Source organism: Lucilia cuprina, chromosome 4 (genome assembly GCF_022045245.1).
Source record: "Lucilia cuprina isolate Lc7/37 chromosome 4, ASM2204524v1, whole genome shotgun sequence".
Taxonomy (NCBI): Eukaryota; Metazoa; Arthropoda; class Insecta; order Diptera; family Calliphoridae; genus Lucilia; species Lucilia cuprina.
The window spans coordinates 26,192,252-26,205,892 of record NC_060952.1 but is presented as its reverse complement, the minus strand read 5'-3'; the positions used below and the strand labels follow the sequence as shown (position 1 = coordinate 26,205,892).

The window sequence follows — 13,641 nt, the reverse complement described above, 5'->3', positions numbered from 1 at the left end:
AAAAGTGGAGCTCCATAAAACAGATTTAGTAGTCTTCTAGTATAGAGAAGAATTTCGACATAATTAAGCTTCTCGCGAGCCAAAATTTACCCTACACCCAATATAAAGTCCTCTTAAAAAAATAACTGAAGAGACATTAATAAGTTAAATATGAACCAGAAATGAATGAACCAAATTGTATGAAATTCGGCCCAAAACTTGACTAACCCCTTTACAAAGTCATCTTCAGAAAATTACTTAACGACTCATTACTGTTTTAAAAATAAAATTATTGTGATGAAATTCACCCAAGTTATGCTGGATGTCCACATCACGCGTTCTACGCTTCTTCGCATTCTACGGAACTGTCGATAAAATAGAATCAATGTCGATTAAACGAGGTTTATTGTGCAAATATAAATAAATATAAATAAAACAACTTTTAAAAATGCGAAGTTCTTTATAAATAAAGCAAAAAACTTACGGTTAGCATGTAACTTGACACGTTGGATACAAAGAATGTAAGAAAAGCACGAAATGCTTTACAGCAAAGACGAGTGGTGTAAACCTTAAGCTAAGGTTTCTTTCAAGCCAAAATCTGTCTGCAAAATTTTATAAGAATCGATTCACAATTGACCCTACTCCCCATAAAAGATTTCATTCAAAAAATTACTTTAACGTTAATTACTGTCGTAAAAATGCGAATACAGCTATAAAATTCGATATAAATAAGATTTATATGAACCAAAATTGGTCTACAATATATTATGATAATCGGGTGATATTTATATAAAGTCCCTTTTAGAAAATTACTTTAACACTAATTACTGGGTTAGCAGACTTGAGGGTAATAATTACATTTTCAATTATAATAACATTTGTCCCGATCACTACAAAAATTGGCAGTGTCATTTTAACTTCAATAAAAACTAAGTGTTGTCGATTTTTCTTGACATACTAGAACATTTAATATAATTATGAACCTCAAAGCCCTATTCGGGGAATACGGTTGTATTGGGGCTAGGTGAACTAACCAATGAACAAAGCTTTACAATGACTCACACTCAGACAGGCGGACGGACGGACATAACTACATCGACTCAGAAAGTGATTCTAAGTCGATTGGTAACTTTTAGGTGGGTGTAGGATCAATATCTTTTACGATATACGGTTCGGTGTTGGGTATATAAGATTCACATAGCCGAATATAATGTTCTTCTTATTTCTATTACAATTGATTTTGAAAAAATAAACGCAATAATAAATGTATTGTAAATTAAACTAAAAATGTTGTTAATAGTTGTAATAAGGGTTTTCATTTAAACGCATAAGTTTCCCATTTGTGTAAGTGGGCAAATTTATTCCACTTGTTTCAGGATCTAATTCTTTTCAATTACAAAATTTGTAAACATTTTAAAACAATGTCAAACGAAATTAAAAAAAATAGAAAATAATTTAAATAAACAAAAAATTGTAAAAATATGTTTAAATGTGAAAATTCAAGTCCAAACATTAAAAAGTGATCAATACAGAACGTATTTATTAAATGCACAATGAGACTGTTCAAGCTTGCCACTCTAAATGGTCGTTTAAACTTATAAGTGTTGTGCAAATCAATTCTCATACAGTTAAATTGTGGGAATGGAAACATATACAAGTTGCGCAGTTTGCGAGGTTTTTGAACGTTTAAATGAAAACCCTTAATGTTTAACATTTTTCTACATAAATACGTACAATGAATTAAAGATGAATACGAAAAAATAAACATTATTCATTAAAAAAAACTAATATTATGCATGTGAACATTGAGTGTATCCTTAAAACATATTATGCATTGTAAAATGCTTGCTTGTATGCTACATAGAAGCAAATGCAACAAAGTGCATTTTTGTTCGTTTTGAAATAATTAATAAAAATGTGTATTTCTAAGATATATTACATATTTACACATACATATTTAAATAAAGATGTAATAAAACTCCCATAGAGGACTGCTGGCATTATTACAGTTTAATTTGTAAAAAAAAAAAACGGATACACATATATACATAGATTTGCCCCTACAAACGTCATATGGTTTATTTTTCGTTTATCTATGTATGTATGTATGTATGTATGTATGTATGTATGTATGTATGTATGTATGTATGTATGTATGTATTTATACAAACTACAATGTAATTTGCCACAGGTGTATTGATAACATGACCACATGGAGTTTACGATAAATATGCACATACATACGTATATACAAATACATATGAAATGAAATAAGCATATTAATGTGAAGTATAAATTACCAGTACTAGTAATATAACCAACATATTTTGGGACGAGTTTGAAAGATATAAAAGGAAGGACTAAAATTATTTACTAGTTCAGGCCAGTGCAGATTGATGTTAAAAAAAAACTTAAAATTTCTGAACAGATGATGTACATGTTAAAGAAATCTAATCATACCTATTTTGAATTAAATGGACAAATTAAACAGACTAGTAACTTAAAATCTTCTTAAATTCAAACCTTACATGCATATCTTGCATTTTAATTCATCTGTAAATGACACACTTTAAGCTAAAATAGCTTTTGCATTTCTTGTTTTCCATTCGAAATTCATTTTGTTTATTACAGTTAAGGATAGTTCAAAGTGATTCTATCATACATGTGTTTGTGTAAATAAACATAAAGTAATACACGTTTCTGACAAGATAATGTCTTGGTTTTGTAAAATAACATAAGTGACATACAGATGTACATTGTACATCTCTCAGGTTAATATAATGAATAGGATATAGGAACCTTAATAGAGAAAGACAGAAATCTAGCCCCCAAACACTTTTTGTGGCAACCTTTAGAGGCCATGTATAAGCATTTTGCTTAAGTGTTACCATTGTCTAATCCCTTGCCATAGAGGCCATGCATCGTCTTTAACAGAAGTGATAATTAAGGAAATTATTAGTTAGCTGACTGGCACCTGTTGCCATTATCTCGATTGCTCAATGCTTACACACACACACTCTACTGCCCTCTGAACTCTAAGCAAAAGGTTATTACTGGTTATTTAAGTCATTAACTTTGAGTACATTTGTAGCACCTTAAAGAAATAAGCCATCTAAGATTGCTTTAATTAAGCCAGTAAAAATTTTTTGAGATCTTCTTTCAGATTTAATATCGCACAATGAATCGTAAAGCTTAAAAAAAAGTCTTGTTCAAAAATTAAAGCTGCAAAACTCATGAAACTTATGTGCTCAATGTTAGAGTAATTATAAAATTGGCCAAAATAAATTTTATATTTCAAAGATTATAGCAGATCGAATATACCGTTATTTACTTAAATAACTTCTGTAACTTAATTCATTTATTGACCGATCCTTATAGAATTTGGTAGAAAAATTTTTGTTCTTACAAATTTTCTTTATATTTAAATTCATAACCTTACACGTATTTTTAAGTAAGTATTGAGCGTTAAGGTAATTTTTTGAAGGGGAATTTATACGGGGGGAGGGTAAAATATAAACTGATCCTCACAAAAGGTATTAGAGTAATATTGGCTTACACAAAACTTTTTTATATCGAATTTTATCGCTGTACTCTCATTTCTGAGCCAGTAATAAGCGTATACGCTTTCTGAAGGGGACCTTATATGGGGAATAGGGTCAATTATCGACTGAGTCACATAAGACTTATTGATGTTAACACTATTTTCCGAGGGCCACTTGTATGAGGAAAGCGTGAACTGATATTGCTCATGTTCAATACCTATCAATAAGTTCTTGCTAATAAAGAATATTAAAGCAAAATGTCAACTGTCTAGCTCTTCCCGTGTGGTCGCTATCGTGATTTCAACTTAATCGTTTCAAAATTTAAAAAGGATCCAAAATATACGTATATGTATACTTTGTGATTCTAAGACCAATGTTTCAAATGACAAAATTAATATACCCCCATCGTTTTTAATGGTGGATATAAAAATTACCAAAAGGACATCTTTTATAAATTCTCATTTTTTCCAGGCTCTAAAAGAAGAGAAAACTCGTATGAAGTTCTGACTTAGAAGACAATTGAACAAACTCTAAGAAAAGCTTTTAAAGAGAGACAATATCATTTCCAGAGCTATGGAATTACTTATACAATTTACTGATAAAAAGTCATATTTGATATATGTCCTCTGCCCCTGTCAGTGTCCTTTATTTACATAAATCATTTATCACGTATTGACCTTATGGCCTATTTACTACTCAAAAACAGTTTTAAATTGTACTGCAATCTTTCAGGATCAATCAAGCAATCAAACACATTTCTTTTGTATTTGTTGCTTTTGCTGTTGTATTGTAGTGTGTAGTTGATCAACTGCTTTTTTAACTACCGCCGAAATACAGACAGCAGACGAATGGCTTGTAAGTCCTTTTTAACGCACTCATGCTTTTGTACACTACCTCACTCCCTTGTACCTATATCAGACCTATTATAAAAATGTCTTATAATATCGACTTAGCATGAAGGTACTGAGAACGAACTGGACTATTGGCACAAATTGTCGCAACAGTGACAATACCCCCTTCCAAATTTTTCTCCGCTTAAAATATAGTACATATATTCGTTAGACAATATAAAACCAAAAATAATCATTGCTCGCACTTCTTCTTCGTTTTTATATTAATTTAACTATTTTTTTACATTTTTGTATCTTTTAAAAGATAATTGCTTTAAACATTTTTTGTACTTTTTGGCCATTTATATTGGCATTGCTGAATAATTTCAAAACTTCCTTAATGAAAATTTGATTAAAATATTTAAGCTGAAGTTTCAGCTTGTGATGTCGTATTGGTATCAGAATTATCGGGTTTAGGTTCCTCGGTCGAGCCAAAAACACACAAGGGACATTTTTCCTTTAAAACAATTCGATACTTGGGATGACTGTTAAAGAAATGTTCAGTATTATTTAAAACAAAACGAGATACATTTAAAATCAAACTTTACCTTATGCCATAAACAATCGGATTATAAACGGCACTAGTTTTTGCAAATGTTGCTCCCCATATGGTGGCGGTCGGAGTTAAACCATCAATTTTAAAAAGACCAAAATAACAAATAATCAAGTACGGTGTCCAGGCAATAAACCATAATGAAATTGTTGTCAATGCTACTTTAGCTAATTTGGCTTCAGCACTTTTATCACAATCTTCGGAAGATCTTAAGGATTTAACATTCATTTTTTTAGCCTGTTCACGCATGGCTTTTTCGTGGGCTGCCACTGCAGCTATTATGAACCAATAAGAATAACAAATCAAAAATAGAGGTGTATAGTAAACCAGTAGAGAGTAACATATCAAATATGAGCGGGGATTCCATTCTCTGGTCATGGTATCAATGCTACAGCCAGTTAGATTGCCTTCGGGGACGTATCTAAAAAGTAAAGAAGTTTTATGATTTTTTCAATATTTTCATCAATTTTTAAATTTAAAAAGAAAATTTCCAAATATTTATAAAGTGCATTAGAATTATTTTAAAAAATTTTATTTTCCCAAATCAATTCCATTCACTTACCTATTCCAACCCAACAATGGCATTACGGTCCAAAATGTTGCAAACATCCAAATAGCAGTAATTTTCATAATGGCCAACTTTACGGTCATGGGTCGGCCGGAGACTCCCTTAACAATTACATTATAACGATCCAAAGCAATCATACACATGGACCATATGGATACACAACCAAACATTGAACCACATATAGCATAAATATCACACCAAAATGGTCCCAAAATCCAGGTCTCATAATAGAAATTTATAATCATAGCCGGACACTGGGAAGCCATCATACAAAAATCAGAAAAGGCTAAATTTAAAACCAACAAATTTGCTGGAGTTCTAAGAGATTTGGTACCACCAAATATATAGACTACCACACCATTGCCACAAACTGATATAATAAAAATTACAAAAGTAAAAACACCTAAAATTTGATTCATTTTAGTGTCCATGGGTGGAAAACGGCCCCAAAAAGGATTCACCAAATGCATCATATCGGGGGTGACCTTAAAGAATATTAAATTTTAGCATTAACTTTCTCCAATTTTAAAACAACAACAACTTACTCTATCCAATAACGAACCATTAGCCATTTGAGCTTCAAATCGGGGAGATTTGAAAAACTCATCCATTTTCCCATCCAACACCCACTTCGTTTCTTTTGCAACTTTTACTCTCTGATATTATTAAAGTTTAAAACTTAAAGTTTACTTTTTCTCTTAAACATTTAAAATGAGTTTCTATTTATTTTCACATCCACATCCGAATACATATATATGTTGTATAACTTTTCAACTGCAAAATTTCAGCTCGTTTCAACTCAAACTAAGTAGTCTATTCATTTGACTCAATCGTCTTTTTATAGCAAAAAACAATCTGGTATTTTCAATCATTCTGATTGTGGCTCTTTTAATTCGATTAGTGTTTCGTGTTGTGTGGTTAGAAAAATAGTCAAATAATGAAAAACTTAAGAAACCAAAATGTTTAAAATCTCTGTTAATATTGAATTTAAAAAGGCATAAATTGCACGCAATCATTTTAATGGCACCCTGTCATACATTTTCAACGTTCATTGAATAGTTCTTTTAATTAATGCGACTAGACATGAGTTGCTGTTTTATTATCACGTTTTTTATTTTGTATGTATTTATACCCTACACCACTTTAGTGGGGAGAGTATATTGGGTTTGTGCTGATGTTTGTAACATACAAAAATATTCGTCCTATACCTATACCTTAAAGTAGGCTTAGAATAATTTTCTGAGTCGATTAAGCTATGTCCGTCCGTCTGGCTGGCTGTCCATAAAAACCTTGTTCAAGATAATTGGATGAAATTTGACACACACGCTTCTTTTGGCCCAAGGACGAAGCCCATTACAAATGGTTAAAATCGGTACATTATTTCGACTAGCCCCCATACAACCGTACCCCTCAAATAGGGCCTTTGGGCTCATAATTAAGTTAAATGTTCTATTATGTCAACAAAATTCAACAAAACTTAGTTTTATAGAACTTTAAATGACACTACCAGTTTTTGTGTTGACTGGGCTCCATTTGACCCAAGCCCCCATACAAACTCCCCAAAAAATGAATTGAAGGTCAAAATTCACTTACGAACACTAATAACACTTTTAAATTCTACATAAATAACTTTGAAGTAGTCTTAACTTCCCTTACCAACATTTATAAGGTTAGGGCCATATATTTCCCTACTCCACTTTGAGCACTCTTGTAAAAAATCTAATTTTTTCCAAAAAAAGAGTTACCGTACTTGTTTAAAGTTATTAAAACTTAAATTGCTGACTTTAAGACGTCTCATTATTTTTCGTATTTTATAAAATCTTAATAAAAATTAGGAGTATTAATAAAGTTCGTTCCAAGATATAAAACCTCCTACCAAAGTATAAAGTTATACTTTGCCTCCTACTGACTTTATATATACTTCGAAGATAGAGTATATTTGATTCAATATGACCGAATACAACACTCATTTTACAGTTTAAGCATTTTTTTCGTTAAACAATTTTAAATGACATGTCTTTACTTGTGTGATTATAAAATCAATAGAGGTGTCAGCTCACTATCAGTAGTTTATAAATGAAGACAATGCATTGTTAAATATGGAAAAATTATTATATGGTAAATTTATTTTTGAAAACTACAGCAACATTTTCAGGAAAAAGTACGAATCCAAATGGTGACATATATACATTAGGGTGGCCTCAAAACAAAAAAATTTTTAATTTTAAGATACTATTTCTGAAAAATATTTAACCTAACATCAATATTTAGTGAACTGTATAAAAGGATGAAAAGGTCCTTTTTATGTTTTTTTATATTTTTTCATATTTTTGTTCGTAAAAGGAGAACATTTTTGAACGGATGTAACAAAATTTTATATATGACTTTAAATTTAAAATTTTATAATTTTTTTTTTTTTTTAAAATTTGTTTATATTTTTACCCCCTATTCACAAACAGTTTTATATTTTTTAAACCTTTTATAAAATAGATTTAGTATGGAAATTTTCTTTTATAAACCTTTTATATAATAAAAATTTTTTTTGTGAATAAGGGGGTTAAAATCTTAGCACCGAATTTTTTAACGTAGTTAATTGAAATTATTTATTTTTTATAATACCAACATTTCATATGTTTCCTTTGGAAAAAATATGAAAAAAATCATAAAATCCAGAAAAAAGGACCAGCTCACAAGCTATAGACGCCAGAATAAAAATGTTAAAAAATGGTATTTCAAAATCAATTAAACTTTCATTTTAATTCGAAACATTGACACCTCATTTTTCCTCCATGCAATTTTCCTCTTATGTACATACCGTTACCTGATATTCAAAAAGACGTAGTAACCAAAAAATTTAAAATCAAGTTTTGGATTGAAAATTGTCCACTACATCAAATTCTATGTTGTCGAAATTTTTTAGAACTCTATTGTCAAAAACTGCGATTTTATTGACATTAAATTTAAAAGGGCATAACAATAAATTAGTAATTTGCACAAGTTAGAAAGTCCTAAAAATACACACAATAGACTATAATGTCTGCCAGTAAACAGTCAAACATGTTTAATAATGTTGGGATACAGAGTTTTTATAAAAATTACATTTAATAGCAACAATAGTTTTTATTTTATTTAGTTTTTTGTCTCTTCTGTCAAATATTTAAGAGTGTTGTTACGCCCTTTTGCATTTTATGTGACGATATATATGTATGTATGCACTTAAAATCTACTTGAATTTGTTCTTTATAGTTTTCAGCTTTCTGTTCTCCTAAAAAATAATGCCAAATGTCTACAAATACAACCCATGCAGCTCCTGTGGCTCTATAAAGATTCTGTATTTTTAAGAATCCTTATAAGATTAAACTTTTGGAATTTTTTTGTCATTCAATTTTTCATTTTCAATTTTAAAATTTCTGAAAACCTATATTTATATACCGTTTATATTTAATTCTAGTCCCCTTGCAAAGTTCCCCTATGAAAGAGCTTGCACATCGTTAAATCCCTTATAAATACATGTATTCAAATAAAATTCTACCAAATTTTCTTTTTATCGGTTTATAATTGATCCCCAGAAAATAATTTTTCTATCAAAAACATATCTAAATTAAGAAAAAATGTAAAAAAAATGATATATTTTTAAAAGTAATAACCATTTTAGATATACTGATAGCTAATGTATGGTATGTTATGGTTAGCCATGTCTGACTACTTTTTTAATTGTCAGATTTGTCATGGAATAAAAATCTATAAAAGAAAACTTTCCGATACCTTTTCGTAGACAGAAATGCTTACTTATGTCGAAATTAATTATTTAGTTTAAATTGTATTTATAATAAAATCCTTGTAAGGGTTTATTAAACTAAACGTAAGCTTCATAAAAATAAAGCTAAATATTTTATTTCTATATCTATTTAAAATGTTATAATTGTCGTTTAATTAGAAATTCTTAAGTTCATTGCTTAACAACAGTATCAATTGTTATAATTATTTTATTTCAAGAATTAAAATAAAAAGGTATTTTTAACATTTACGACAGATTTAAATTACAACAATTGAATGAAAATAAATTATGTATCATTTTCATAATAATTATTAGAATATTTCTTGGAATTTGTATCATCTATTAATCAGAAACTGTTGTTCTCACAAGCGAAAATAAAATGATTAAAATAAACTTTTTTCTTCTTTTTTAGTAGGGATTATCAAAAAAACATACTGACAAACTAGAGATTAACATAAGGTATTTTTTAACTGAAGTTATAAATAGATATTATACAAATGATATTTTCTAGAAGTAAAGTATTAAAAAAGTATTAAAACATACTTATGAAGTAAATAATTACACTGGTCTGCATGAAAATATATTTTTTACTACTTTTGGACTCATCAAAACCATTGTTCTGTTTGCTCCAATATACAATGTTGTTAAAGTTTCAAAAGACGAAAGATGTTTTGGCTGATGTAATAGATAAAAATTATAATAATAATAACAATGATGAAATCATGATGACAGATGATAATGGTGATGAACAACAAATAAACAAACAACTTCCTTTGTCAATCAATGCTTAACATAAATTAACACACTAACACGTTGTGATACTCGTACCAACCCAGATGGGTAGTATCTCGGTATTTGTTGAAAAAACTTAAACTTTTCAAAACATTAAAAATAAGTGAATTTGTAGTGTTATTGTTGTTGTTTTTGAAAGTTCTTCAGCGATGGGAGACAAACAAAAACTATCACATTTGTACTTCGTAAAAGTATCTTTCGACTATAAGACTTTAGATATAAAAAATCAAATGAAATTCTATCCGTATTTTAGTAAAAAAAAAATTTTGAATAATTTAAAAAATTGATGAAAGTCATACGACTTACAAGTTTTCCATCCGTATTTTCTCTGTAATGGTTTAAATACATGTTGCGTTTAGACTATCCTTTCCGTTCTCTTCTACACAGTATTTTAATAGGGAAAATGTCAGGTTTTTCCTAATGTTCAAAGTAAAAGCTATCTTTTAGTGTACTTATGTGAACATTATAAAAACTACCCATGGCTGCTTTATACATATTGTTTCTTTTATTGTTATAAATGTACTATAATAGTAGTTCTCGCTACTGCAACTATTTCACTAGTCGTTAGTTAGTATTGTTGTTATTTTGTGTTGCAAGTTAGTTGTTAAGTGTAGAACAAACGAAAAATGAGGGAGTAAAGAAGAAAGAAAGTTTATTGTTATTCTATATATTTATTCTTCAATACACTTGATTGCATCGTTTTCTTTATTTCAATCAACTCTTGTTGTTATTATTACAATTTTTCGTTGTTGTTATTTCTACTTTGTATGTTTGTGTGTGTGTTTTATATAATTGTATGTAATACTTTTGTTGTTGATTGTGTTGTAGTTTTGTTTTTTCCTTTTTTTTTTCTTCATTTAATGGGGTCAGAGTAGTGTGTAACAACAGTTGCTTTTATTCTGCAACTATTATTGTTGATGGTGATTTTGATTTTGTTATTGTTGCTATTGCTTTATGTAGTGCATTTCTTGAACTCTATTATAAATTAGCTGTGCTTGAATGAACACACCTTCTTTGTTCCTTTGATATACACACGCCCGTACAGAAGTAGTACCTTTTTTTTGTTTCCTACTTAATAATAAAAATACCAACAATAAAAAGAAATTTTTAACTAACCTTAGCTATATGTAGTAAACAGTATGCATTGGCAGTGTACGCCAACAATAATCAACATTAGACACTTGAGCCCGGCAAAAAATTTAAATTAGATTTCCACAATTATATACAACACATATCGAGAAACTATATTATATAGTCTCTATCTGTCATTTTCATAAAACTAACACATTGATGGCAGAATATTCGGCAAACTTTCCCGCATCAGTGATATAAATTTCACAGAAAAATTATATTTTTTGCCACTTTTATAGCAATTTTCAAATTTCTCTATGTTAAAAAAAATTCTAAATGCAAAACCCTCTATCTTGTCAAAAAAATTGCTTCAAACTCTATTATTTTGGATTTATTGATATATATTTTTCCCCACTTACGTACCAGTAATTGAAAATATTGGTTCCAATGCAATATGTTGAAAAATAATTTGTCTGCAATTCAACACGGGTCTCAAAATTCCGTCTAGTCTGCAAAACTGATCTGTTGTCGACAAAAAATACTTAAAATACGTATTTTGTCCTTAATCAGCTCAAACTTACGACATTTTTAAATACCATTTTGACATCTTTTGCTAAGAATATATTACAGACTCTACCATACTAAACACTATACATTATTTTTGTGATGTGCTTAAAAATCATATATTGGCCGACACTCAAGACTCAAGTGTTTAAAATAAAGAATTTCAAAATATGTACATAATAAATAAATATTAATAAAAGAAAATATTTGTTGTACTCCTTCATGTTTTACTACCATACATTTTTAGCGTCTTTGTAATATTTCTAAACAAAAGCATAACAAGCAAATTTTTTACTTGGTTATTTTTTTAAACAACAAAAAATTAATTGAAGTTCTTTAAAAAACATTTATTTATGACTTCCTTTGTACAACATCAATAAATAATAAAAAACTTAAAAAATTTTTAACGAAAATTCATAAAATTCAAGCAAATAAATAAAATAAATCTGATTAAATAGAAAGCGAACATAATTTCTTGAATTTCATAATAAATATTTTATTGTTTTATATATATTTAAAAAGAAAAAACCGCTGTCGTATGAGTGTTGATGCAGTCATGCATACTCGCACATTCATATTAAGTATACGCTCTCATACATACTATACAACCACTGAGGTGATGATGCATGTTGTGTGAGTAAATTAAAAGAAATATTAAGAGTTAAAGAGAGGGAGATTTCTTAAACATAAGTAAAGTTATTTTGTTAACAACATTGGTTTTTTAATACCAACAAACTGTAAAATAAATATTTAAATACAATTTTATTTCCATCATCCTTTTTCCCCCATGAAAGTTGCTAACAACTACAACAAAAATAAAATATGCATTCGGTACATAAGTATTTATAAATGTAGTTGTAAACGCTTAAGTGCAAAAAAATCATCAGCAGTGTGTGTAGTTCGAAAATCTTAACATATATTTGAAATTCAGAAGGCACAGTGGAAAAAATGAAAACAAATACAAACAAATGTATGTATAACAATATATGTGTGTCTTTTCAAAATTTTTAATATTTTTTAATAAGGGAGTTACCCTTATTCACAAACAACATTTGTATTTTATAAAAAGGCTTTTAAACAAAATTTCCATACAAAATCTAATTTATAAATCGTTAATAAAATAAAAATTTTGTTTGTGAATAGTGTAGAATTACTTTCACTTTATTCTACAAAAAAATTTTGTATTTAAATTTAAACAAATATCATTTAGTTTCACTGTTTTCTATTTACTCAAATTTTACTGCTGCTTCATACATACTTTTTTCATTTATATTATTTCATATGCGAATGTTTTTACGTGCAAATATATAATTTGTTTAAACATATACACATTAACAGAAGCAAAAATCCAAAGAATTCAATTATTATTTTGCTTTCTATAATGAATTCATTTGTGTATTTCTTTTTTTCTTTTTATTATTTTTTTTAATGTTTTTTAATACAACATGCAACTTGATTTAATTTTCTCAACATTCAGTTTAAGTTTTCTTCATTTTGTTTTTTCTTTATTATTATATTAATTTAAGAGGTTTCTTTAAGTTTTATTCTTATTTATAACTTTATTTTAAAATGAAAAAAAATTGGAAATGCTTGAAGTTGTAAATTGTATTAAAACAGTTGCAGAATTGAATACATTAGAATGACTCACAAAAAAGTATCATTTAGACTAGAGACTAGACTTTAGACTAGACTAAAACTAGACTATGAAGTAGACTATAAACTAGACTATAAACTAGACTATAGACTAGATTATAAACAATACTATTAACTACACTATAGACAATACTATAGACTAGACTATAGACTAGACTATAGACTAGACTATAGACTAGACTATAGACTAGACTATAGACTAGACTATAGACTAGACTATAGACTAGACTATAGACTAGACTATAGACTAG

The 13,641-nt window shown here is 28.4% G+C and overlaps 1 protein-coding gene across 1 annotated transcript; it reads right to left on the bottom strand.

Moving 5' to 3' along the window:
* Positions 1-4,604: 4,604 nt before the first annotated feature.
* LOC111681503 (opsin Rh2) lies at positions 4,605-6,313 on the bottom strand. The gene is made up of 4 exons (XM_023443304.2): positions 6,078-6,313; positions 5,527-6,017; positions 4,960-5,385; positions 4,605-4,896 (listed from the first exon to the last, which is right to left on the bottom strand). The coding sequence occupies exons 1-4, from the start codon at positions 6,141-6,143 to the stop codon at positions 4,773-4,775; spliced, it is 1,107 nt and encodes a 368-aa protein (XP_023299072.2). The 5' UTR covers positions 6,144-6,313; the 3' UTR covers positions 4,605-4,772.
* Positions 6,314-13,641: the final 7,328 nt, after the last annotated feature.

What these genes read in the sequence shown, in the direction of transcription:
- LOC111681503 (XM_023443304.2), bottom strand. Translation starts at nt 6,143, where the DNA reads ATGGATGAGTTTTTCAAATCTCCCCGATTTGAAGCTCAAATGGCTAAT. An exon ending in ATGGTTCGTTATTGGATAGA is followed by an intron (nt 6,018 to 6,077) that starts GTAAGTTGTTGT and finishes ATATTCTTTAAG; the next exon opens with GTCACCCCCGATATGATGCA. An exon ending in CCATTGTTGGGTTGGAATAG is followed by an intron (nt 5,386 to 5,526) that starts GTAAGTGAATGG and finishes TTTACTTTTTAG; the next exon opens with ATACGTCCCCGAAGGCAATC.